At 42.3% G+C, this 24,704-nt stretch overlaps 1 protein-coding gene across 1 annotated transcript in view; it reads right to left on the bottom strand.

The window, feature by feature from the left end:
- Window positions 1-4,133: 4,133 nt before the first annotated feature.
- Window positions 4,134-24,704, bottom strand: part of LOC141144920 (N-acetyllactosaminide beta-1,6-N-acetylglucosaminyl-transferase-like) — a 138,088-nt gene continuing 117,517 nt past the window's right edge. The window contains exons 2-3 of the mRNA XM_073631040.1: window positions 15,851-15,940; window positions 4,134-4,980 (exon numbers count right to left, since the gene is read on the bottom strand). Of these exons, the coding sequence (XP_073487141.1) occupies window positions 4,790-4,980; window positions 15,851-15,940 (281 nt within the window). The 3' untranslated portion in view covers window positions 4,134-4,789. The remainder of the gene's footprint in view (window positions 4,981-15,850; window positions 15,941-24,704) is intronic.

Raw genomic sequence — 24,704 nt, 5'->3', positions numbered from 1 at the left:
ACACACACGTCCCTGTTCTGCCTCTCGTGCCCTTGATTGCTCATGGCCGGCGGTCATCGCAACTGCTGGTCACGAGCATCGGCACCCTAGCTGTGTAGCTGGCACGTGCGCGTACCTGCTATCCCGCTTAAAGGGACCGATGTACGGGTACAACAGTTTGCGGGATCGTGACGACCTGCCGGTATAATGACGGCGGTTGGTCGGCAAGTGGTTAAAGAAATCCAATAAAATCTAATTTTGTCATAAATTTAAGCCAAAATGTATTCTGCTACATGTCTTTGGTAAAAAAAATACTGATAAGTGTATAATAATTGGTTTGTGTGATCACGGACAGTTGTACACAGCTGATCATGTACTAATGTGCGCAGATGATCACGGACATATGTGTGCAGATGACAGGGCTGGACTGGGACAAAAATGTGGCCCTGGACTTCATCCAGACCGGCCCAAGGCACAACACATCAGGGTACAGTGTACATCAGGGCACGGTACAGAGCCCAGCACTTCAGGACACGGTACAGAGCCCAGCACATAAGGGCACAGAGCACGCCACATCAGGGCACAGCACATCAGTGCACGGCACATCAGGGCACAGGGCACAGCACATCAGGGCACAGCACATCAGGGCACAGGGCACATCAGGGTACAGAGCCCAGCACATCAGCGTACAGGGCACATCAGGGCACAGCACAGGGTACAGGGCACAGCACATCAGGGCACAGCACATCAGGGTACAGAGCCCAGCACATCAGCATACAGGGTACATCGGGGCACAGCACATCAGGGTACAGGGCACAGCACATCAGGGTACAGGGCACAGCAGGGCATATGATATTGAGGCACAGCACACAGGGGCACAGGACATCAGGGCATGGGACATCAGGGCACAAGGCACATCAGGGCACATAGCACATCAGGCCATGGGGCACATAGCACATCGGGGCACATGGCACATCAGGACACGGGGCACATCAAGACATCAGGGCATGGGGCACATAGCACATCAGGGCACGGGGCACATCAGGGCACATAGCACATTGGGGCACATAGCACATCAGGACATATTGGGGCACATCAGAGCATTTTGGGGCACATTAAAGCACATCAGGGCACAGAGCATAGCACATCAGGGAACAGAGCACAGCACATCAGGGCACAGCACATCAGGACACAGGACACATCAGGGCACAGCACATCAGGGTACAGAGCCCAGCACATCAGCGTACAGGGCACATCAGGGCACAGCACATCAGGGTACAGGGTACAGGGCACAGCACATCAGGGTACAGGGCACAGAAGGGCACATGACATTGAGGCACAGCACATCAGGGCACAGGACATCACGGCACGGGACTTCAGGGCACATCAGGGCATATAGCACATCGGGGCACATGACAAATCAGGACACGGGGCACATCAGGACACAGAGCACATCAGGGCACGGGGCACATAGCACATCAGGGCACGAGGCACATCAGGGCACATAGAACATAGGGGCACATAGCACATCAGGACATATTGGGGCACATCAGGGCATTTTGGGGCAAATTAAAGCACATCAGGGCACATTGGGACACATCAGGGCACATAGCACATCAGGGCATATTGGGGCACAATAGGGCACATTAAAGCACAGCAGGGCTCATAGCACATCAGGGCACATTGGGGAACATCAGGGCACATAGCACATCAGGGAATATTGGGGCACACCAGGGCAGATTGGGGCACATTAAAGATCACGGACATATGTGTGCAGATGACAGGGCTGGACTGGGAGAAAAATGTGGCCCTGGACTTCCTCCAGACCGGCCCAAGGCACAACACATCAGGGTACAGTGTACATCAGGGCATGGTACAGAGCCCAGCACTTCAGGGCACGGTACAGAGCCCAGCACATAAGGGCACAGCACATCAGTGCACGGCACATCAGGGCACAGGGCACATCAGGGTACAGAGCCCAGCACATCAGCATACAGGGCACATCAGGGCACAGCACATCAGGGTACAGGGCACAGCACATCAGGGCACAGGGCACATCAGGGCACAGCACATCAGGGTACAGAGCCCAGCACATTAGCGTACAGGGCACATCAGAGCACAGCACATCAGGGTACAGGGCACAGCAGGGCATATGATATTGAGGCACAGCACACAGGGGCACAGGACATCAGGGCACAAGGCACATCAGGGCACATAGCACATCAGGCCATGGGGCACATAGCACATCGGGGCACATGACACATCAGGACACGGGGCACATCAAGACACGGGTCACATCAGGGCATGGGGCACATAGCACATCAGAGCACGGTGCACATCAGGGAACATCAGGGCACATAGCACATCGGGGCACATAGCACATCAGGACATATTGGGGAACATCAAGGCATTTTGGGGCACATTAAAGCACATCAGGGCACAGAGCATGGCACATCAGGGAACAGAGCACAGCACATTAGGGCACAGCACATAAGGACACAGGGCACATCAGGGCACAGCACATCAGGGTACAGAGCCCAGCTCATCAGTGTACAGGGCATATCAGGGCACAGCACATCAGGGTACAGGATACAGGGAACAGCACATCAGGGTACAGGGCACAGCAGGGCACATGACATTGAGGCACAGCACATCAGGGAACAGGACATCACAGCACGGGACATCAGGGCACAGCAGGGCACATAGCACATTGGGGCACATGACAAATCAGGACACGGGGCACATCAGGACACAGGGCACATCAGGGCACGGGGCACATAGCACATCAGGGCACGGGGCACATCAGGGCACATAGAACATCTGGGCACATAGCACATCAGGACATATTGGGGCACATCAGGGCATTCTGGGGCACATTAAAGCACATCAGGGCACATAGCACATCATGGCATATTGGGGCACATTAGGGCACATTAAAGCACAGCAGGGCACATAGCACATCAGGGCACATTGGGGCACATAGCACATCAGGGCATATTGGAGCACACCAGGGCAGATTGGGGCACATTAAAGCACATTGGGGCACATTAAAGCACATTGGGGCACATCAGGGCATATTGGAGCACATTGGGGCGCATCAGGGCATATTGGAGCACATTGGAGCACATCAGGGCACATTGGGGTACATCAGGGCATATTGGAGCACATTGGGGCACATCAGGGCACATTGGGGACCATCAGGGCACAGCGTTTACCAGCTAGCATGCAGAGTAGCGCAGGAAGCATCTGTAATATGTTCTCTCTCATGTCACGCTGCTCCCCGGCGGCCCCTCCTCTCTTCTCGTCTATCCCAGATGTCACAAGCAAATGGGGATGGACGAGAAGAGAGGAGGGGCTGCCAGGGAGCAGTGGAGAGATAACTTATTACACACACTTCCTACGCTACTCTGCATGTATCTCAATCTACCCATCAGGCACCAGCTGTCGGAGATTGACGGGTAGATCGCCGTGGACCTCCAATACAACAGGCAAATTAGGCGGTCGCTGAAACCGGCCCACTGAGCCATCGGCCCACCGGGAAACTCCCGGTAGTCCCGATGGCCAGTACATGCCTGGCAGATGATCATTGGGACATATGATTTTACTGGGACATATGTGGGGGATGGCTGTTTTTACTTTGTGGGGACATGTGTGTGGTGACACTTGTGGGGACACTATTTTGGGGACACTGGGCTGGTGACCACTGTGTAAAACAGCTCATATTTGCTGATCACTGGCCGGCTGCAGCGATCTGCTCTCCCTCTCCTTACTGACAAAAATTTTGTGAGGAGAAGAGAGCTGATCGGCTAGCAACAAGCTCTCTATTTACGTCACATGATGGCTGTGATTGGACACAGCCATCATGTGATCAGGAGGGCCAGTCACAGAGCCCTCCTGCCGATCTGAGATGCGCTCTATCCATCAGGATCGCGCCGCTGTGCAGGCACACACTCGCGATCCCTCTCCTTCTGAAGGACATTCCTGAATATCCACTCAGAAGGAGGAAGTGCCCACCTGGCCGTATAAGTGCAGTGGCCGGGTGGGAGGTGGTTACTTACTAAATACTTTGGACTGTCTGCTTTCCAAAAAGGGGTCATTTGGGGGGTATTTGTACAGTCCTGGCATTTTAGGGCTACAAGAAAAGAGGCCGTCAGTACATCAGGATTTATCAATTTTCAATGATATACAGCATAGCTTGCAGACTCTATACCTTTCACACAGACTAATGTACACTAATTGGGGTTATTTTTACCAAAGAAATGTAGCAGTATAAATTTTAGTCAAAATTTACGAAGAAAAGTTACATATTTGCAAAATGTATAAAAGAAACTAAGAAAAATTTATGTTTATTTTTATTGTTTATTGGCCTGGGCAGGAAGGGGAGTAAAAGTGCCTGGTATTGAAGTGGTTAAGCGTTGCAAAGAAAAATTAGGTCTCCTGCCCAGCCAGACAAGGCTTGGCTGTATGAGGTGGGTGTGTAAAGCTCAAGACTGGTAGACAAGAATACAAATCCTTTAGCAGATAAAACAGCTTTCTTATATGTAGTTCATCTGTTTATTTAACTGTTTGCCTAAAGTAATCATTTCCATTTGTTTTCAGTTGCTTTGATGTGTTATAAATATTTGATTATACTATTTGGTAAATTAGTTTTTTTTTTTTTTAAGAAACAAAAATGTAAATTATTCATTAAATTATTTATCTATTTTTACATTGAAATATTGTTTACACAGCTTTATTAAATAGACGTGTTTGATACTTTTCACAGTGATAGTCTTTATGTTATGTTCTTTTGTGCTTTTAATCATAGTGTTTAAAAGATCCAGTGTTGTTGTATTTTGGTTTCTCTTTCCTCCAAAGCCCTGCGCCGTAATCTCACGTCTAGGCACTCCAATGTGGGTGGATAACTTGTCAATTCAAACTTGTTGGCAAATAGACTTGTTGAGCTGAAGAGCCACTCTAAATCTCCTATTCCATATACACAAACTTGTCTGACGTAACGACCTAAAAGAGAAAAAAAAGTTACTGTGGCTTCTGGACATTCTGTACTTGAAGGGTAGCTCCACTTTCATGGGTAACAAATACCACATAAAAAATATATATATATACTGTAGCATATATAATTGCTACACAAGCCATATTTTAATATGGATGTCCAGGATTCTCCCTCCTGATTGGCTGAGACACAGCACCATTGGCTCCCACTGCTGTCAAAGTCAGTTAGACAATCAGGAGAGAGAGGAGGTGGGGCCGAGCCACGACTCTGTGTCTGAATTGACACACACAGCTGTGGCTTGGTTCTGGAGCCCCCATAGCAAGCTACCTGCTGTGGGGGCACTCAACAGGAGGGAGGGGCCAAGAGAGTGGGCGAGGGACCCAAGAAGGGGAGGATCTGGGATACTCTGTGCAAAACCACTACACAGAGCAGGTAAGTATAACATGTTTGTTATTTTAAAGAAAAAAAAAAACAAGACTTTAGTATCACTTTAAGATACAACACAGGTTTTAGACATCCTCTGCAACAAAAATGTAATTTATGGTGAGGTACTCCCAAAGGGTTAACTACTTCTAAAGGAGTGTTGACACTCTAGCTTTTGTCATTAGGTTCCACTCACACTGCATGACTGAGTCTTCTTGTGCTTTTTATTGCACGTTTTCAAGATACACACAAAGAGAAGAGCTACCCTCTGTACAACAAACAGCTCAAAGAAACTCCTGCACCTTTTTTGGGTGTAGAACTTTGCATGAAAATGTGTGTTTGCTGGCCACATTTGGGGTCCCATTGACAAATATTGGCACTGCATGCGTGACGCAAAACTTTATTACATGTTCCGTGTATGTGAGCAGAAATGTGCAGGTGTAAATGGAGCCGTAAGGCTCCCTCAGATGGGCGCTGAGACCTGTCTTCTACGCTGAGCTGCTTTTTTGTCACATTTGCATCCACCTCAGAGCTGCTCACAGGCAGCCTATAGAAGTGGATGCAAGACTCATCAGCTGCATGTACACATACGCATGTCAGAATTTGACATGTGGGCAGGCATGAGTGGGTGCATGGATCAAAATTCAAACAGTGCACTCTGAACCACGCACCTGCTCCTGCATTAGCTCATTTTCCTCCTCCAAAGCTCCCCCAACTCTTCCGCCACAATCTTCTGGTGAGGTGGGGGTTATTAAAACTGTTGTCCAGAGTGCTGGACTATGCCTGCCATTTCCACCCAGCTCCTCCATTCAAAGAAGTCAGTAATACAGCTTGTATAAATGAAACTGATCTATGAATGGAGGATGGGTAGATGATTGAAAGGCCTGCCTTCTAGATGTTTTTACATTCTCGGCAGCTACATTATAGCTGTCTATTATCTTCTTAGCAATTTCAAAAAGTTCTCATATGCCATGTTTTGTACCTTGCATTTTTTCAATAAAAATCTATTGAAAAGGGAAAGGTCCGCCTTCTCCATCCATACATAATTTTTCATTAATAGAAGCTGTAGTAATGGCTTCTATGAATGGAGGAGCTGTATAGATAACTATTTTTACCTGCTAGTGCTGTCCACCCTCTTAAACATTGTGGGGGGGGTTTTCCCCATCATGAACCTGCATCGCTAAATCTTGGTTTGTGCCTCATCTCCAGGTGTGGAAGGTGAATGTATTTGCTTGCCATTTGTCTGGTGGATAATTTTTTTTAAGGCAAAACGCTGGCTTTAAAGTCTGCTTGGGACAGCGTAAATGTATATGCTATATATGTCCTTACCTTTAAGAGTATGATTTTTTAGCAATACAAAGCTGGCAATCTACAAGATAGAGCAGGGCCAGAGAGGGATTACTTTGACTCAGCTGGCCAGCTTGAACATGTAGCATTGATGTATGTAAACCGGCAACTCGGTGTACTCAAACATTATAATTCTTTATTATCTACACAGGTTACATAAAGTAAAACAACGCATTTCGGCTGCAGTGGCCTTACGCCTAGCATATGAATACAAGCCATGTGGTGCCCTGGTATTCAAAGTTAGCTCACTTTGAATACCAGAACACCACATGGCTTGAACCATTGATGGGACTTGGGTTTGTTTTTGAAATGTTTTGCTGGTATAGTGATAAACATATATTTATATCTTATATGATTTGAATTTTTTAGCACATATTGATCACTAGATAACTGTTTTCCTCTCCTGACTTGGTATCTCATTAATGGTTTTAATTATAGGGTCCCACCTTTTTAATTGGTTGGGCAGTAAATGCTGGAACCCATAAAAGTTGTAATCATTCTGTGTTTTAATATGCTATGAGTAAGGCCACTGAGGCCGAAACGCGTTAGCATTGTTTTACTGGATGTAACCTGTATAGCTAATAAAGAATTATAACATTTGAGTATACCGAGTTGCCAACTTACATAGATCAATTCTACAGCACTGAGGGACTGCACATCCGAGCCACGAGCACCGGTCTTCAGCTTTAGACAGCATCATCAGCTTGGGTATTGTATGTAGTAGCTTGAACATGTATTGAAATATATGCAAACTGTTTTTAAGCAAGTGTTTAGTGTTTAGTACAACGTATGTCATGTGCTGTATATATGGAAGCCATTTATGACCTGAGTACAAACGTATCTCCATTTCCACTGCATAGTGGAGATCAGTAAAGAAAAGGGCAGGTGTGCCTGAAGTTGCTGGATTATTCTTTGATGGGGCAATAAATTATGCTCACTGAGCTGTAAAGCCCATGTAATATATATATTAGCATCACTTAGCATCACTTTTGATAGCTGCCCATGATGTTGCCTTCAATAGGTCATACGCTTGGGGCGATGTTTCGGTGGTGGTTAAGACCAGGGATCATAGGCTTTCTGTCCCAGAGTTTGTCCTGGCCAGAGCTTATACAGAGATGTGGTTTGCTCAGTGAGTCCGCTCAGGAGGGAAGAACTGGACCATTACCTTTACACCGTGGTGGAGTTAGGACAGAAGTATGGGGGGTCAAATTTCTATGACTACCATCGCTCTTTTTCGGCCAAGGCCGCTGCCTATTTTGCTCAGTTTCAAGTGGTGATGGTATGGAGTAATATAGACACATTGGCCACCCAACGTGAATTCAAACCCGGGGAACCTAAACGTGCCCAGCAAACGACAAGCGTAGTAAACCTAACCGAAAGCAGCGTAGAACGGATGAGGAGACTTGCCACTGTACAAGCCAATTAAAAACGATCACCTCAATCCGTTGGCACCCATAGACGTGATACAGTATCTCACAAAAGTGAATCTTTTATTCTATCTTTTCATGTGACAACACTGAAGAAATGACACTTTGCTACAATGTAAAGTAGTGAGTGTACAGCTTGTATAACAGTGTAAATTTGCTGTCCCCTCAAAATAACTCAGCACACAGCCATTAATGTCTAAACCGCTGGCAACAAAAGTGAGTACACCCCTAAGTGAAAATCTCCAAATTAGGCCCAAAGTGTCAATATTTTGTGTGGCCACCATTATTTTCCAGCACTGCCTTAACCCATTAACAAATTGAAGCCTAACTCCAGCTAATACTTTATAATCATATACAACAAACAGTTTTTTTTTTCTCTTGAGATAAAGGCTTCACATAAATAAATAAATAAATAAAAGCTGACCATTTTAAGCACCTCTGTCAGTGAGCTTGTTCTATTATTATTATTAGTATTATTATTATTATCCAGAATTTAAATAGCACCAACAGTTTAAGCATCGCTTTACAATACAAAAGGGAGACGATACAGTTAAAATACAATAAAATACAAGAGGGTTAAAAGGGCCCTGCTCAGATAAGCTTACATTCTAATAGGGAGGGGCAGGTGGTACAAAAGGTTGTAATTGTGGGGAATGAGCTGATGGAAGTGGTAAAAGATTAGCTGGAGGTGTGCGAGGCTTCCCTGAAAAAATTTTTTTCAGGGATTGCCTGAAGCAGCTAGGGTAGGAGATAACCGGACAGATTTAGGTAGAGAGTTCCAGAGGATGGGAGAGGCTCTGGAGAAATCCTGCAGATGAGCATGGGAGGAGGAGACAAGGGAGGTCTTGAGAAGAGCAGAGAGGGCGATATGGGTGATATTTGGAGACAAGATTGGTGATGTAGCTCGGAACAGAGTTGTGAATGCCTTTGTATGTTGTGGTTAGCATTTTGAATTTAATTCGCTGGGTGATCGGGAGCCAGTGTAGGGATTGGTAGAGAGGGGTGGCAGACACTGAGTGGATAGTAACGTAGATGAGTCTTGCAGCAGCATTCATGATAGACTGAAGAGGGGATTGCCTATGGAGAGGTATGAGAAGGGCATTGCAATAGTCCAGGCGAGAGATAACAAGGGAGTGACTGAGTAGCTTGGTGGTTTCATGGGAATGTAGGCTGTACAAAAGAATATTATATAAAGAAAATAATTCACACACACAGCACCTTTATTGGTATATAAACATAAACTTTATAAATCCTTATCTTTATTAAATTCATCAATAAATAACATTTATTTCAAATTCTTTTTATTTTTTTTTTTAAATATCTATCAATATCTCTCTCAGTTATAGAACTTGAGCGAGTACCATAAATAAAAACATTCAGCAAATGTCCCCCCTTGATCCAAGGGTGACAAACCACATAACAGGTGCTGCAACAGGGTGGGAGGGAAGGGGAGCTCGCCAAGCCGTTATGGGGTCACCTGTGACTGGAGCTTAGATGCGGGGGTCTTATATAGCCCCCAAACACGTGTATCGCTCCGGAATACACGTGTTTTTCCCGCCTAGCATCACGTTTTACCCGCTTAGAATCCACATGCCTGTCAAATTCGTCAATTTAAAGGGCCAGTAACAATTTTTTTTTTTTTTTTTTAAATATTTCTTTTGACCGCCACAATCCCATGCTGTGGGCACTTTAATCAATGCCCACTTCTCTCATGGGAATGTAGGCTGTACAAAAGAATATTATATAAAGAAAATAATTCACACACACACACAATTCTTAAATGGTAATAAAATGGCCACGGCACCTTTATTGGTATATAAACATAAATGTTATAAATCCTTATCTTTATTAAATTCATCAATAAATAACATTTATTTCAAATTCTTTTTATTTTTTTTTTAAAAAACATCTATCAATATCTCGCTCAGTTATAGAACCCGAGCGAGTACCATAAAAAAAAAACATTCAGCAAATGTCCCCCCACCAGCCGGTTTTTGTTAATAAAACAAAAAACGGCCTACCCCACCACCGAGGCCATTTCTATCATATTTTGTAGACCTAAATTAAAAATATCCAGGCCTACATCAGACAAGTGAACTCCGTCTTGTCTATAGAGGCCCGAAAAACCTCCTTCCAAATCTACATGTCGGAAAGAGAAGCTATCCAAGAAAGGCATGAATTTTTCAATAGAATGGTTCACACGCCTCCTATTCTTTTCCAAAGGTTTTGTCTCTGAAGAAGATAACCAAACAAGACGCGGAACCATCTCAGAAAAAATCACTCGAGTACCAGGAAAGGAAAGTTGTATGCGATGCAAATCTTGTTTTATCATAAAAATCAAATCCAACGTCGATTGTTTAACTACATCATTGCCACCTAGATTAATTATCAATATATTTGGAGAGGGCCAAAGCTGAGCCAAAGCAGAAAGGTGAAAGAAAAGATTAGTCCATTGAAGCCCACAAATGCCCCTCCAAAGAACTTTAAAAGAAGCAGGAGATAAAAATATGTTGGAAGTATAACAGCGTTTGCATGCTCTTTTGTGAGCCCAATAAACAAACGAGTGTCCAATAATCCAAATGTAGGACTTGGAACCTATGAAATTAAAGAGATAAATTAGGGCGAACATAATGATTCTAGCTGCTTCTGTGGCGGCTCCAATGCAAAATGAGTGTGAAGAAAATTTAAGTTGAGAAAAGGCCTAAATGAGATAAACAATGCCGTAACAAAGCTGAAAATTGAAATTTAGTACATGGGGAATGATCTAAATGGACCTAAAAATTACCCGAACATGAAGGCCGAACAGAAAGATATGTAGAAAGTATTTCATAAGAGCAAATAATGGAGTTGCCACAAGCATGTAAAGTGAGCCAATGCCCTTTACCATTAACGTCTGTCTTAGATCGGCTGATAAAAACATGTACCTTACCTTGTGAAATTAACACCTCATCAAAAAGTAAACCTGAATTACCTTTTTTATTAGCCGGGACCATCTCAGAGATATGAAGTGCTGCAAAGAAAATTAGAACAAAAGCTGAATGAAGTAACAAGGCTTCGTATTCTGAACAGCACACCTTCTGAGTTGTTAAACAAATGTTTCATAAGAGATCCATAGAAATGGGCCAAGCATATCCGGTGTAAACGTTTTTCTCCTATAACCTTTAAGCGCTTAATGTACGGAAAAAAAAACTAGTACAAACTGGCAAGTTATGCAGTTATGCAGTTTTAAGAAAGAAACTCCAACCAAGCTCTTATTAACATGATTATAAGAAAAATTGTTTTGCATGAGTGAACAAAGAAATGCTAATACTGTTTGCTCTGTAGGTGAAAAACCGGAGAAACCCAATTCATCATTAAACAATAGCCATCTTTTCCATGCAACCAAATATTTGGTCCATGTTCTAGGAGCAATAGAATACTGAATAGCCGAAAAAACAGAGATTAAATCAAATCCCATAGATGACTCGGGCACGTGTAACCATCTAGGTCCGCTTCGGGAAAAAGCTGCCTGAAACGAGCCATCTGGAAACAAGATAATGCATCAGCTACCACATTCCATTTACCAGGAACATACTTTGCTTTAACCCAAATATTCAGTTTTAAGCATAATAATACAAAATAGCACAGAAGTTTTATGACAGACACGGATTTATAAAAAAGACAGTTTAACAAAAAAAAGCACTCCTTTGTTGTCAGAATGAACTAAAATCCATTTGTTGGCAAAAAATTCACCCCATAATTTGAAGGCCACTATTATGGGAAACAGCTCTAACAAAACAATGTTTTTTGTGGCTTTACTAGAAACCCAAAAAGGAGGCCAAGCACCACAGCATCAATGAGTGTGCCATATTGCTGCAAAACCCAGTGAATATGCAGAGTTTGTAAACAATTCCATGTCAGCTGAAAAAAACAATTCTTCCTGAACAAAGATACGACTGTTATAATCCATAAGGAATTGTGACCATACTAAAAGATCATCTTTGAGATCCGAAGTAAGGCGAATATGCGAAAAAGGAGATTTAAACCCAGACATCGCCATAGACAGTCTTCTGGAAAAAATTCTGCCAACCGGCATAATTCGAGAAGCAAAGGCTAACAATCCCAAAAAAGACTGAAGTTCTTTTAGTAGAACCTTTTTTCTACGCAAAAAGAGGCATATTAACGCTTGAATCCGAGTAATCTTTAATAAAGGGAGTTGAAACTGAAATAAGGTGGTATCAATGCTGATACCCACGAATTCGATAACCAGAGCAGGAAGAACAGTTTTTTCATATGCAATAGGAATGCCAAAATTTTGAGCAATGGTTAAGAATAATTGCAACAATAAGGCACATAATGGTGAATCAGAAGGTCCTATAACAAGGAAATCATCCAAATAATGGATTATTCCTTCACAGCCGGATTAATGCAATAGAACCCACTGTAAAAAGGTAGTAAAAGTTTCAAAATACTGACATGATTAAGAACAACCCATTGATAAACACATGTCATAGAAAAAATAACCTTCAAAACAAAAACCCAAAGAATTAAACGATTTGGGTGCAATAGGCAATAATCTGAAAGCAGATTTAATATCTGATTTAGCCAATAATGCTCTGACACCAAATTTCCTTATCAGATTTATAGCATCATCAAAACTGGCATATGTTACAGAAGATAAAGAATTGTCGATCTCATCATTCAGTGAACTTCCTTTTCTGAAAGAAAGATGATGAACAAGTCGATAAGAATTAGGTTCCTTTTTTGGTACTAAACCTAACGGAGATATGTGAAAATTTTTGAAAGGAGGAGATACAAAAGGACCAGCCACTCGGCCAGCAGCGATTTCTTTAATCAACTTTTGTTTAACCACCTGACTATGAATAAAAACTGATTTAAGATTATCCACCATATTGCACCCGGATCCAGAAAAAACTGGAAGCTTAAAACCGAAAGAAAAGCCTTCAAATAAAATTCCTGCTTTCTCCTTGTCTGGATAGAGAAGTAGACACGGGTACATTTTTTCCAGCTTCACTGGTGTGCGAGCTTTTAGAATTGTCACAGGATTTAGCATGGGAATAGGTCCTTTTAAAACATTTTGATGAAGGGTGAGTCCCAAAACAAAATGAACATTCATGCTTATAACGGCATGATGTTGACCATTTGCACTGGGACTCGTTATAAGCGTAACATATACCCTTTTTATATACCGAGGAGTTTGATTCACGAGGGGTTGTCTCGCAACAACTTGTTTTTGGGGAAGGATGAGGTTTAACCATAAACCAACATCTTTCATCCTCCATTTGAGAGTAGGGTAAACAGCCATTTTTTGATGGAATGATTCATCATAGTTGTACCAACCAAAACCGCCAAGATTTTTATACCTTTCAAGAATATGTTCAAGATGTTGAAATAAACCACTACATTTTTTAGGGAATTTTTCGCCTATCATAACCGAAAAAATACAAAAAGCTTGTAACCAATTATGAAAAGACCTTGGGGCTGTACGACGCCTATCCTCATCATCATTTCTTTTATCATTTTTAATAAATAAATATTTGGAACTGGGAAGTAACGTTAATAGGTCAATAAACTCACCTTTCCATATTTTCTCTTTTGTATGTGATGCTAAATGAAAAACGGTGATATCTCACATGGTAATGCCTCTTTAAAACAAGTTTCAGGCACCGGAGATAATACATGAGACATAACAGCAGATTCCTGTGCATTGTCAACAGTAGTCGCATTAACAGAAGCAAAAGGCATTGAAGTATTGGTAGAGCAAACATTAGCAGGTGATGAGACAGGTACAGACATTTGTGTATTACCTAAAGAAGCCATAAATCTAGATAAAGAATTAAGTAACTGTGTGAATAACTGCTGTTGTGCTGACTCACCAGCTGGAATGGTTCCCATAGGAGACTGATTATTCCAATAGATTGCTGCTCTGAGCTTCTGTACTCAAAGCAGCCATTCTTGTAGGAGACTCTGGTAGCAGAGGAGCCAAAACCATGTCCAGCTGTGCATGCCTGCATGACAACAGATGACGTTGGTACCTGTGAAGAAAAAGAGACATTTCTTCTGGGAGGTGGGGATGGTTGAGCGCTTCCCTGCCCATCTCTGACACGGAGAGGGGACGGGGAGAACGCCCTCTTCTTCTGACGAATGCGTCGGCCACTGCGCTGATGCGTCGTGACGTCATCGGCATCATCATCATCACGTGGGCGGGACTCCTCTTCTTCACGAGAAGCAGCTGATGTAGCAGGACGCTCCTGCGGGTGGTTTCGCTGTTGCCTGCGGGCTTGAATGTGGTGAGTAGCTGGATGATTTACAAGCAGCGGTGGAACCTGCACTCCATCCACATCAGCAGCCAATGGATGTGTAGCTAGATCTTCCATTCCCGTCTCCAATGCCTGCTCCGCTTCTAAATCCGCCAGGCATTTCTTCAGACACTATTCTCCTCCCTCTGACGCTGCCTTCTCAAGGACCCTTCTGACTAGCATCTGCATGACCTTACACGACAGGTATGCTATGGCGTCAACTGTGACTGGAGCTTAGATGCGGGGGTCTTATATAGCCCCCCAACACGTGTATCGCTCCGGAATACACGTGTTTTTCACGCCTATAATCACGTTTTACCCGCTTAGAAACTACATACTTGTCAGATTTGTCAATTTAAAGGGGCAGTAACAACATTTTTTTTTTTTTTTTATTATTTCTTTTGACCGCCACAATCCCATGCTGTGGGCACTTTAATCAATGCCCACTTCTCTCATTCGCTAAAAAGGGGTACTTTTTAGAGATGTTACAGAGAAGAATGCAACAAACTTTTGACAACGATTGGATTTGGGGCTGAAAGGACAGGTCAATGTCTAGGATTACACCTAGTACCCTGGCATTAGGGGAGGGATTGATGGTTGCATTATTGATTTTGATCGAAAAGTCATAAAGGGGGCATGGGTGTGGGGGGGAATATTATCAGCTTGGTTTTAGAGAGATTTCGTTTAAGAAGTGGTGCAACATACATGCTGATATGTCAGTTAGTAAGTTAGTAAAGTGAGAGGAGACTGAAGGAGTGAGGCGAGGAGTAGACAGATAGATTTGGCATATAGATGGTATTCAAAGCCATGGGCGGTTATCAGTTGACCAAGGGAGGAGGTGTAGATAGAAGAGAAGGGTCCAAGAACAGAGCCTTGGGGGGCCCCCACAGAAAGGGAAAACAACAGAATTACTGGCTGGATAACAAGATGAAAATATAAGACAGTGTAAAAAATAAAACTGATACATCCATCACATTTAAGAATTGGTAAGCTGCAATATACGGAATAAATGTTTGTTTTTTGGTTTAATACTGCTCTAACAAGCATTATGATTTTTATTTATTTTTATGAGGTCAGCTTGCTTTACTATGTTTTTTTTCATATACTTTGACTAATGTGAAGTGAATTGCATATCATTCTACTTTATATACAAAATACTTCATTATACTAACATTTTTGCTTAACAGAAAGCTGTGATCTGCCACCATTGTACTGTAAGTGAAAGCTGAAGACACCAGCAGTTGAAATTTTAAATAGGCATTTGAAAAAGGACCGGGCTTCTGTACCTACTAGCAGTTGTTATATCCTATTCTATTATGTGGATCATGTGTCCTGTTATCTCTAACTTTCATACTAGAGTAAAAACAATGAGAGCCTATTACCGTGGCAACCATCGTGTGCGCTGTCATCACTCCACTTTATCGCTCTGAGTTTACCTTCCCATTTAGCATCTGGCATGGACCCTGGAAAATCTGTTGGAATAGAAAAAAATATTATTTAAGCAAAGTGTGCACTTTCGTGTTGGGTCCACTGTTTAAAAAATGGGAAACTTTACATGACTTAAATTTTATCAAATGAAAAAGCCTTTAAAAAAAAAGTCATGGGAAAATATGTGTTATTCAGGGAGACGTGACCAGATGCATTAAATGTTGGTAAATAAAATAGCATTCCCACTTTATGTATAAAAGACATTGCGTGCCAATTAGCACTTGATTTATTTAAAAAAATATCAATAAACAGCAGAAACTGAACGAAAATTTGCAATGTCACATAACTAAAGCTCTGTACACACGGATCGAATGCCAGGAGACATTGGCTGCCTCAATAAAAACTGCCCAACTTTGGGCCTGTGTGCATGTCGGTCTGTCTAACTAAAGCCAGCCTGTTTGGCCAGCTTTTGTCGGACGTGCATGCTGGAAAACCAGCAGCTGACTGGCTCCCGATCAGGTCTCTTAGCCAATGACGAAGTGCACTGATCAGAGTGTTCTGGCAGGGGGGCCATCTCCCTGTCAGAACACAACAGCTAAGCGGGGGGAGATCGCTGTACTAACGTCGGATAGTTAGTACAGCGGCTCCGACTGGAGCCGTCAGGTTTTTTCCGTTGAAGGAAAAAACTATTAGTGTGTACCAGGCTTAAGATTACCTAGGCAAGAGCATTTAAAGTAAACTTGGTAAAAAAACAAAACAAAAAACAAACCTCCAAAAGCGGTAGAGTCTTCACCTTTTAGCGTGAAGTTCCGCTTTAATACAATGCGGTAAACTTGTCAAACAACAGAGTTTTGTCTCTGCAAAATTGTGTACATTTTGTATAGCATCTCGTTATTTGCAGTAGCTAATTCATTACACTTAAAGTGGAGTTCCACCCAAAAATGGAACTTCCGCTTATCCAGTTCCTCCCCCCTCCGGTGTCACATTTGGCACCTTTCAGGGGGAGCAGATACCTGTCTAATACAGGTATTTGCTCTTACTGCTAGCAAAAGATCGCTGCAGTATCTGCAGCAATCTGCGCCATGTCCGGCCCCTCCTCTGCCCCCCCGCTGTCTTCTGGGAGACACACAGGTCCCAGAAGACAGCAGGGACCAGTCAGAACACGCAGCATGACTCGCGCATGCACAGCAGGGAAACAGGCTGTGAAGCCGCAAGGCTTCACTTCCTGATTTCCTTACTTAAGATGCCGGTGACTCCACCCGGAGCCGAGGGATGGGTCGGCTTCGGGTGAGAACATTGCGGGCGTCCTTGACAGGTAAGTGTCAGTCAGCAGCTGCAGTATTTGTAGCTGCTGACTTTTTCATTTTTTTAGCAGGCGGAACTCTGCTTTAAATACTTATTTATTATGATCATCAGCTCCATCTAGTGGTCATAGTGCAGTATTTCGCTAATTCACTCCATCAGTCAGGAGAAGGGTACAAAAGAATTTCCAAGGCATTAGATACACCTTGGAACACAGTAAAGACAGTCATCATCAAGTGGAGAAAATATGGCATAACAGTGACATTACCAAGAACAGGACGTCCCTCCAAAATTGATGAAAAGATGAGAATAAAACTGGTGAGGGAGGCTGCCAAGAGGCCTACAGCAACATTAAAGGAGATGCAGGAATATCTGGCAAGTACAGGCTGTGTGGTACATGTGACAACAATCTCCTGTATTCTTCATATGTCTGGGCTATGGGGTAGACTGGCAAGATGGAAGCCTTTTCTTACAAAGAAAAACATCCAAGCCTGGCTAAATTTTACAAAAACACATCTGAAGTCTCCCAAAAGCATGTGGGAAAATGAGTTATGGTCTGATGAAACCAAGGTTGAACTCTTTGGCCATATTCCAAAAGATATGTTTGGTGTAAAAACAACACTGAGCATCACCAAAAGAACACCATACCCACAGTGAAGCATGATGGTGGCAGCATCATGCATTGGGACTGTTTGTCTTGAGCTGGAAGGGGCCTTATTCAAGATAGAGGGAATTATGAACAGTTCCAAATACCAGTCAATATTGGCACAAAAACTTCAGGCTTCTGCTAGAAAGCTGAACATGAAGAGGAGCTTCATCTTTCAGCATGACAACGACCCAATGCATACATCCAAATCAACAAAGGCATGGCTTCACCAGAAGAAGATTAAAGTTTTGGAATGGCCTAGACAAAGCCCACACCTGTGAAGAAAGGGGGAGAAAATTACCCGGTTTGGAAAGGGCCGGGTAACAAAAGGGGGTTACTATTACCAACAAAAATAGATCAAAACTAATTCTATCAAAAAGTATCAAATTTATTGATTAAAATTAATCAAGCCATCTATTTAATTAGTCAAACAGTTCATTTCAGACACATTGATGTATTCCATAAAAACAATTAATCACAGTATGGTATGCAAGTAACCATATATCAAAATTCGACAGACAAGACAACACACACAAAGTACAGGACAAAACATCGCTGAAAGTCCGGTCCGGACGCTTTGTAGTGGTCAGTGATCCAGTATCTTGTTCAATTAGTGGATGGAAGTATTGTCCCAAGAGGATCACAATGGATCACTTAATTCTCAGAATCTTTGGTGATAACTGGCACTGATCAACACAAAAAGGAAGGGAGACAGGATAGATGGGAGAGCTTATGGGGGAAGAGGCTATTGAATATGGGTAACCAGGCCGGCATCAAGGGGATATTCTTATGCAAGTACTCTTGTTGGCTGTATAGAGAGTTAGGGACTGCAGATTAGTCCCCTAAAGATCAGGCAGTTCATAAGGTAACAGTGGCGTGGATTGGTCTGGGCCTCTCAGAAGGCGAATTAGCTCTTAGGAGATTTAATCTTCCTTATTTCCACAGGCAGCAAGCAACTCATAAGTGTAATTCATAACAGCATTGATTGCATATATTTGGGTCACTCATTAATTGCTAGCTATAGATAACCATGCCCTTGTGTAGGCAATTGTGTAACTGCAGTACTGGAGTAGGTAACTATGAGTCCTATGAATCTGGGTACGGCTAGAAATACAGTTCTTTATGTTGGTATAATGCAAATTGAATCTGTACGTAAGCACCCTGTTGTGTGGTAAGCCCAGAACTGAATCCAATTGAAAATCTGTGGGGTGATCTGAAGAGGGCAGTACATAGGAGATGTCCTCGCAATCTGACAGATTTGGAGTGTTTTTGCAAAGAAGAGTGGGCAAATATTGCCAAGTCAAGATGTGCCGTGCTGATACACTCAAACCCAAAAAATTTAGTTTTGTAATAAAATCAAAAGGTGGTTCAACTAAGTATTATTGTAAGGCTTAATGTACACGGGGCGTTTTAACCACATTCCCGAACGATTTAGGCTCCATGTACACGGGACGCTGGGGCAAACTCCTCTGAACGAACTTGAAACCAGCGTTTAGAAATGCCCATTTTGCCACGTTTAGCGGCGTTTTACCGCATTTGAGTCTAGAAGCGTTTATTAAGATGACCTAGAAAAACTACAAAAAGTTTTTTAATTGCTTTTTTTTTTTTTTTTTTTTAAATGTGTCTGTTTTTATGCAAATTTAAACGTTAATTTCATTTTTTATAATATATCAAATTTTTATTTGCATTTTTTTATATTTTTAATAATGAAATATTAATTGATTAATACATTTTTGGGATTTTTTTAAAGCTTTATATGTAATTTCTTATTTCTTTATTTATTTTGTATTTTTTATGCAAATATTTGTTGCAAAAATTATTATATATTACATTTTTAAATTGTGCTTGATAAATATTTATTTATTTATTTATTTTTTTAATTAAAACATTTTAAACTATTTTCTTTAATGTTTTTTCATCGTTTTTCATCATATTTTTGTCTTTTCAGGTCAAAAATATAGGGTACCTTTAAAAATGCTTATAAACCAAAATACATCTAAACGCTGGTACCTCGGTTAGCCATGTTTAGCCGCGTTTAGTCGCGTTTGGCATCTGAAACGTGGAAATCTTCGGCGTCTGAACCCAATTTTTTGCTTTCAAAGAAACGCAACTGCCTAAAAACGGAAATAAACGAGACTGTGTACATGGTCACATAGGATAACATTGAATGAGTTCAGGGGCAGTTGAAAAAAGCATCCAATTGCCTCTGAACGTACGTTTAGCAGCGTCCCATGTACATGGGGCCTTAACTTGACAGATAGTAACCACGTTTAAAACGTCCGCTTTGCCACATTTACATGTCGCGTTTAGCCGCGTTTAGCTGCGTTTGAGTTTAGAAGCGTTTGAAATTTTTTTTTTTTCAAATTAGCCAAAAATGAAAACCGCCTTTAAACAAAACGCGACTAAGAGCGAGTTACCACGTTTAGACGCGTTTAGAAGCGTTTAGCGCTTAAAATGCCTCTGAACTCAGCGTCTGAACTCATTTTTTTTGCTTTCCAAAAAAGGCCTCTAAACTCAATTTCCTAAAAATTACATTAAACGAACCCGTGTACATGTACACATAAGATAACATTGGATGAGTACAGGGCAACTAAAAAAAGCAGCCAACTGCCTCTGAACGTCCGTTTACCAGCAGCAGTGTACGGGTGTGCACATTTATTTAACCATATTATTTTAGTTTTGAATTTTTACTTCCCTCCACCTAAAAGCTTCCAGTTTGTTGTTCGTCTGAGTTGTACAGTTTTTTTTATAAGTCACATTAAAGGTGGAAAAAGTTCTGAAATGATTCATCTTTGTTTAATTTTTTACATCACATAAACCTGACATTTTAACAGAGGTGTGTAGACTTTTTATATCCACTGGGTATAAAGTATCTTTTTTCTGCCCTCTAGTGGTCAGATGATGCAGCACTGTATACCTTATACAATACACAAAATACTACATTTCTAATACATAGAGTATGCACAGATACAGATGGCTAAGAAACCCTAAATATTGCAAAACCATTTTATAAGCTAGGTATAGATTTACACACAATACATTTTAATTGTAGATCAATGGTAGTTTACACCAGAGTATGGCAAAATCACATTAGTCACACTGTGATGAAAAATCCTGTAACTGAGATATTCTTAAATGTTCATTGTCCAATTCTTACATTATACAGAAATCAAGAAGACATATACAAGTATATATATGTATATATATATATATATATATATATATATATATATATATATACACACAGTATCTCACAAAAGTGGGTACACCCCTCACATTTTTATAAATATGTTATTATATTTTCTCATGTGACAACACTGAAGAAATGACATTTTGCTACAATGTAAAGTATTGAGTGTACAGCTTGTATAACAGTATAAATTTTCTGTCCCCTCAAAATAACTCAACACACAGCCCTTAATGTCTAAGGCTCGGTTCACACGGGGGCGACTTGTCAGGCGACCTAGCCGCCTGACAAGTCGCCTCCCGTTCTGTACAATGGAACCGTTCTAATCGGAGCGACGCAAGTCGCTCCGACTTAGAAGAAAGGTTCCTGTACTACTTTGGGGGCGACTTGCATAGACTTCTATACAGAAGTCGTCTTGCAAGTCGCCCCGGCAGTCGTGTGCAGGTCGCCTCGGTGAGGCGACCTGCAAGTCGTGCCGCGGCACTAAACCACTGGCAACAAAAGTGAGTACACCCCTAAGTGAAAATATCCAAGTTGGGCCCAAAGTGTCAATATTTAGTGTGGCCACCATTATTTTCCAGCACTGCCTTAACCCTCTTGGGCATGGAGTTCACCAAAGCTTCACAGATTGCCACTGAAGTCCTCTTCCACTCCTCCATGACAACATCACGAAGCTGGTGGATGTTAGAGACCTTGCGCTGCTCCAGCTTCCGTTTGAGGATGCCCCACAGATGCTCAATAGGGTTTAGGTCTGGAGACATGCTTGGCTGGTCCATCACCTTTAACCTCAGCTTCTTTAGCAAGGCAGTGGTCCTCCTGGAGGTGTGTTTGGGGTCATTATCATGTTGGAATACTGCCCTGCAGCCCAGTCTCCAAAGGGAAGGGATCATGCTCTGCTTCAGGATGTCACAGTACATGTTGGCATTCATGGTTCCCTCAATGAACTGCAGTTCCCCATTGCCGGCAGCACTCATGCAACCCCAGACCATCACACTCCCACCAACATGCTTGACTGTAGGCAAGACACACTTGTCTTTGCACTCCTCACTTGGTTGCCGCCACACACGCTTGACACCATCTGAACCAAATAAGTTTATCTTGGTCTCATCAGACCACAGGACATGGTTCCAGTAATCCGTGTCCTTAGTCTGCTTGTCTTCAGCAAACTGTTTGCGGGATTTCTTGTGCATCATCTTTAGAAGAGGCTTCCTTTTGGGAGGACAGCCATGCAGACCAATTTGATGCAGTGTGCGGCGCATGGTCTGAGCACTGGCAGGCTGTCCCTCACCCCTTCAACCTCTGCAGCAATGCTGGCAGCACTCATACATCATTTTCCCAAAGACAACCTCTGGATATGATCCTGAGCACATGAACTCAACTTTTTTTGTTGACCATGGTGAGTGTCCTGTCCTGTTAAACCACTGTATGATCTTGGCCACCGTGTTGCAGCTGTTTCCAGGGTCTTGACAATCTTCTTATAGCCTAGGCCATCTTCATGTAGAGCAATAATTCTTTTTTTCAGATGCTCAGAGAGTTCTTTGCCATGAGGTGCCATGTTGAACTTCCAGTGACCAGTATGAGAGAGCGATAACACCAAATTTAACACACCTGCTCCTCATTCACATCTGAGACCTTGTAACACTAACGAGTCAAATGACACTGGGGAGGGAAAATGGCTAATTAGGCCCAATTTGGACATTTTCACTTAGGGGTGTACTCACTTTTGTTGCCAGCGGTTTAGACAATAATGGCTGTGTGTTGAGTTATTTTGAGGGGACAGCAAATTTACACTGTTATACAAGCTGTACACTCACTAATTTACATTGTAGCAAAGTGTCATTTCTTCAGTGTTGTCACATGAAAAGATATTTAGAAAATATTTACAAAAATGTGAGGGGTGTACTCACTTTTGTGAGATATAGATTATATATATATATATAGATATATATATCTATATATATATATATCTATATATATATATATATATATATAGATATATAGATAGATATACAGTGGGGACGGAAAGTATTCAGACCCCCTTAAATTTTTCACTCTTGTTATATTGCAGCCATTTGCTAAAATCATTTAAGTTCATTTTTTTCCTCATTAATGTACACACAGCACCCCATATTGACAGAAAAACACAGAATTGTTGACATTTTTGCAGATTTATTAAATAAGAAAAACTGAAATATCACATGGTCCTAAGTATTCAGACCCTTTGCTGTGACACTCATAAATTTAACTCAGGTGCTGTCCATTTCTTCTAATCATCCTTGAGATGGTTCTGCACCTTCATTTGAGTCCAGCTGTGTTTGATTATACTTATTGGACTTGATTAGGAAAGCCACACACCTGTCTATATAAGACCTTACAGCTCACAGTGTATGTCAGAGCAAATGAGAATCATGAGGTCAAAGGAACTGCCTGAAGAGCTCAGAGACAGTATTGTGGCAAGGCACAAATCTGGCCAAGGTTACAAAAAAATTTCTGCTGCACTTAAGGTTCCTAAGAGCACAGTGGCCTCCATAATCCTTAAATGGATAATTTGGGACGACCGGAACCCTTCCTAGAGCTGGCCGTCCGGCCAAACTGAGCTATCGGGGGAGAAGAGCCTTGGTGTGAGAGGTAAAGAAGAACCCAAAGATCACTGTGGCTGAGCTCCAGGGATGCAGTCAGGAGATGGGAGAAAGTTGTAGAACGTCAACCATCACTGCAGCCCTTCACCAGTCGGGGCTTTATGGCAGACGGAAGCCTCTCCTCAGTGCAAGACACATGAAAGCCCGCATGGAGTTTGCTAAAAAAACACCTGAAGGACTCCAAGATGGTGAGAAATAAGATTCTTTGGTCTGATGAGACCAAGATAGAACTTTTTGACCTTTATTCTAAGTGGTATGTGTGGAGAAAACCAGGCACTGCTCATCACTTGTCCAATACAGTCCCAACAGTGAAGCATGGTGGTGGCAGCATCATGCTGTGGGGGTGTTTTTCAGCTGCAGGGATAGGACGACTGGTTGCAATCGAGGGAAAGATGAATGCAGCCAAGTACAGGGATATCCCAGACGAAAACCTTCTCCAGAGTGCTAAGGACCTCAGACTGGGCCGAAGGTTTACCTTCCAACAACACAATGACCCTAAGCACACAGCTAAAATTAAGGAGTGGCTTCACAACAACTCTGTGACTGTTCTTGAATGGCCCAGCCAGAGCCCTGACTTAAACCCAATTGAGCATCTCTGGAGAGACCTAAAAATGGCTGTCCACCAACGTTTACCATCCAACCTGACAGAACTGGAGAGGATCTGCAAGAAGGAATGGCAGAGAATCCCCAAATCTAGGTGTGAAAAACTTGTTGAATCTTTCCCAAAAAGACTCATGGCTGTATTAGATAAAAAGGGTGCTTCTACTAAATACTGAGTAAAGGGTCTAAATACTTAGGACCATGTGATATTTCAGTTTTTCTTTTTTAATAAATCTGCAAAAATGTCAACAATTCTGTATTTTTCTGTCAGTATGGGGTGCTGTGTGTACATTAATGAGGAAAAAAAATGAATTTAAATGATTTTAGCAAATGGCTGCAATATGACAAAGAGTGAAAAATTTAAGGGGGTCTGAATACTTTTCGTCCCCACTGTATATACACACACACACAGTATATAAATAAAACACTAAAAC

Source organism: Aquarana catesbeiana, linkage group LG05 (assembly GCF_042186555.1).
Source record: "Aquarana catesbeiana isolate 2022-GZ linkage group LG05, ASM4218655v1, whole genome shotgun sequence".
NCBI lineage: Eukaryota > Metazoa > Chordata > Amphibia > Anura > Ranidae > Aquarana > Aquarana catesbeiana.
Note: the sequence above shows the minus strand (reverse complement) of the source record. Positions and strands in the feature narration are given on the sequence as shown.